This window comes from Pteropus vampyrus, unplaced genomic scaffold (assembly GCF_000151845.1).
Source record: "Pteropus vampyrus isolate Shadow unplaced genomic scaffold, Pvam_2.0 Scaffold6, whole genome shotgun sequence".
NCBI lineage: Eukaryota > Metazoa > Chordata > Mammalia > Chiroptera > Pteropodidae > Pteropus > Pteropus vampyrus.
The window spans coordinates 1,268,736-1,271,166 of NW_011888787.1; the positions used below are offsets into that span (position 1 = coordinate 1,268,736).

A 2,431-nucleotide genomic window follows, 5' to 3' on the forward strand; every position below is an offset into this window, starting at 1 on the left:
GGTGTGGTCTGGGCCCAGAGTCCCTGTACCACGTGATAGCGAGCGAGCATCCCAGAGTCTTCTCTGGCCTTGAAAAGTGCAGAATTAATGCAAGATCTTGACCTTTGTTATTTTATTTTATTTCATTATTATTTTTTAAGGAGAGGCAACCCTTGGTCGACCTCACAGGTTGCAAGGACTTTGTCAGCTTACAATCCCTTATTTTTGACTTTTTATCGCCTACGGCACCTGGTCTTCCTAGATGGTCTCCCATCCAAGTCCTAACCAGGCCTGACCCTGCTTAGCTTCCGAGATCAGATGGGATCGGGCACGTTCAGGGTGGCACAGCCGTAGACAGATCATGACCTTTAAACAGAAAACTCCAGGGCGGTGCGAGCGTGAGTGACTTTCCAAGATTATTTGGAGAGTAACTAGCAGAGCAAACCCCAGGGAAGTCGGCTCTGATGCAACACTCCTCTGAGCTGAGGACAGTGATAGTTTAAAAAAAAAATAAACTAAGCAAAGAAGGGGTTCCCCAGACTCTGGGGCAAGACTAGGCCCCCAGGCCCTTGCACCGACCCTTGCCTGGAGCTGCCTCTTCCTCTGGGACAGTTGTGTTTTCTCCCATGGTGACAGGAGGACTTGTGTGGGGTTTAGAGGACAGCTCCTGGAGGAGGCGGGGCCTCCGGGCATCAGTGCGCTGGATGCAGGAGGGTTCCAAGGTGAGGGCTGCGCTTCCCAATCTCGAGGCGCCTTTAACGCGGCTCCTCCTTCCACAGCTCGAGTGTCAGTCCTTTGGAAACGGAGCCCACCTGGCATCTGTCTCCGATGCCAAGGAAGCCAGCGTCATCGCAGGGTACATCAGAGGCTACCAAAGAACCATGCCCGTGTGGATCGGCCTGCATGACCCGCAGAAGGTAACCTGAGACTTGGCCCACAGCTGCCCCCACGCCCCACCCCCGGGACAGCCAGAGAGACAGCCCCTCTCTGGGAAACGGGCCCCGGACCTCCAGACAGGGGACACACAGAGCCGATCCTCAGTCACGGGCCTCTCACCGAGAGGGGCCAACGCCGCCCGGTCAGGGTCCCAGTTCTGGCCCTCAGCGGAGGACGTGATTTCAGCAGCATCTTTTCATGGACCTTCTATCTAACTAAGATCCTTCCAAACCTCAGAACACGAAATGACCAGCCTTTCAGAGCCTTCAAAAAACCAAAGTGTGCGTAAGTATGTCTGGGCGCGTACACACGTAAATGCACACGCGCACAGAGACCGCTGCGGGCCCAGCCGAAGAATCCCCACGGGCTCTGGGCTCAGAGCTGGAGACGTTCGGCGAAGCTTTTTCCTGGATGCGACTGCGTTTCTGACGTTTATCTGAACTTTTTCCACTGGACCCTCGTTTCGCTCTTCATCAGAATCTCATCGTGAGGAGTGGCGTGAGGTCTTCGGGCTGGTCACCGAGGTCTCTGTTGCAATCTGCCGTTTACACGTTCTTCCTGGGGCTTCTAAGGTCAACCCCCCAAAAACCATAAGGAACGCAAGGAGAGAACCCCCGGACTTTCCGTTTCAAGATAAAACTTGGCCATAGATGTTACCAATATTTTTTTACAATTAATTTTACGTTTTTTAGGCATTAACACTGCTATCAGTCAGCACTCTCTCATTTGGAGATAAAAATAGATATTCACATCTATTTTTATTTATCAGACAGTTTTTGTAAATTTTTTTACCTTTGTGGCCAAGGAAAGTAAGTAGGGGATAAATGTTCTAAAAAGTGTGCAGTGTCTCTAGTTATCAAGGAAATAAAAATAACAGTATGATTCGACTGATCATATGATGAAACTCCTGGTTTGTCTTAGTAAATAAGGTTTTTAGGGATATGGAGAAATTGCCCGGTAGTGGGGATGTAAATTTCTCCAACGGAACTGTGTTGGAAAAGCGGTTTGGCGTTGCATCGATCAATACCGTCCAGGGATTCGTGCCATCTGACCCTTAATTCTACTTATGGGCTTCAATCCCCAGAAAATAATTTCACGAACAGAAACAGCCGTATTTTGTGTAATAATTGTAACATGGAAACCACGCACACAGGAGTCGACAGGAGGATGGTTAAGGTCAATTACGGTACGTCCTTACCATCAAAAAAGCGCTTAGCCAGCCAGACAACGTTGAATGTATATTTTAAAGGCCGCCGCATTTTTAAGTACAAAAAAACGATTGTGAGAGATAAAAATATTGACACCAAGAAGTAAAAACACTAAAATATTAGTGATGTTTTCCTCTTAGTTGTTAAAAGAAGTGACTTTTCTGTTTCTCCCTCTCTACGACGTTTCTGTGCTTTTCCCAATTCTGACACTGACAACTGCTCCTTATAGGGCCTGGGCCTGCGGGGACCCCCCTGGGCCTGCGGGGGCCCCCTGGGCCTGCGGGGACCCCCTGGGCGGTGCGCGGGTC

At 49.8% G+C, this 2,431-nt stretch overlaps 1 protein-coding gene and 1 pseudogene across 1 annotated transcript in view; one reads left to right on the forward strand and one right to left on the reverse strand.

Moving 5' to 3' along the window:
- The window catches only part of REG4 (regenerating family member 4), a 17,787-nt gene that overhangs the window by 12,551 nt on the left and 2,805 nt on the right, over positions 1-2,431 (forward strand). Inside the window, exons 3-4 of the mRNA XM_023534850.1 lie at positions 592-701; positions 759-896. Coding sequence (XP_023390618.1) covers positions 592-701; positions 759-896 — 248 coding nt within the window. The remainder of the gene's footprint in view (positions 1-591; positions 702-758; positions 897-2,431) is intronic.
- LOC111745600 lies at positions 217-335 on the reverse strand (annotated as a pseudogene).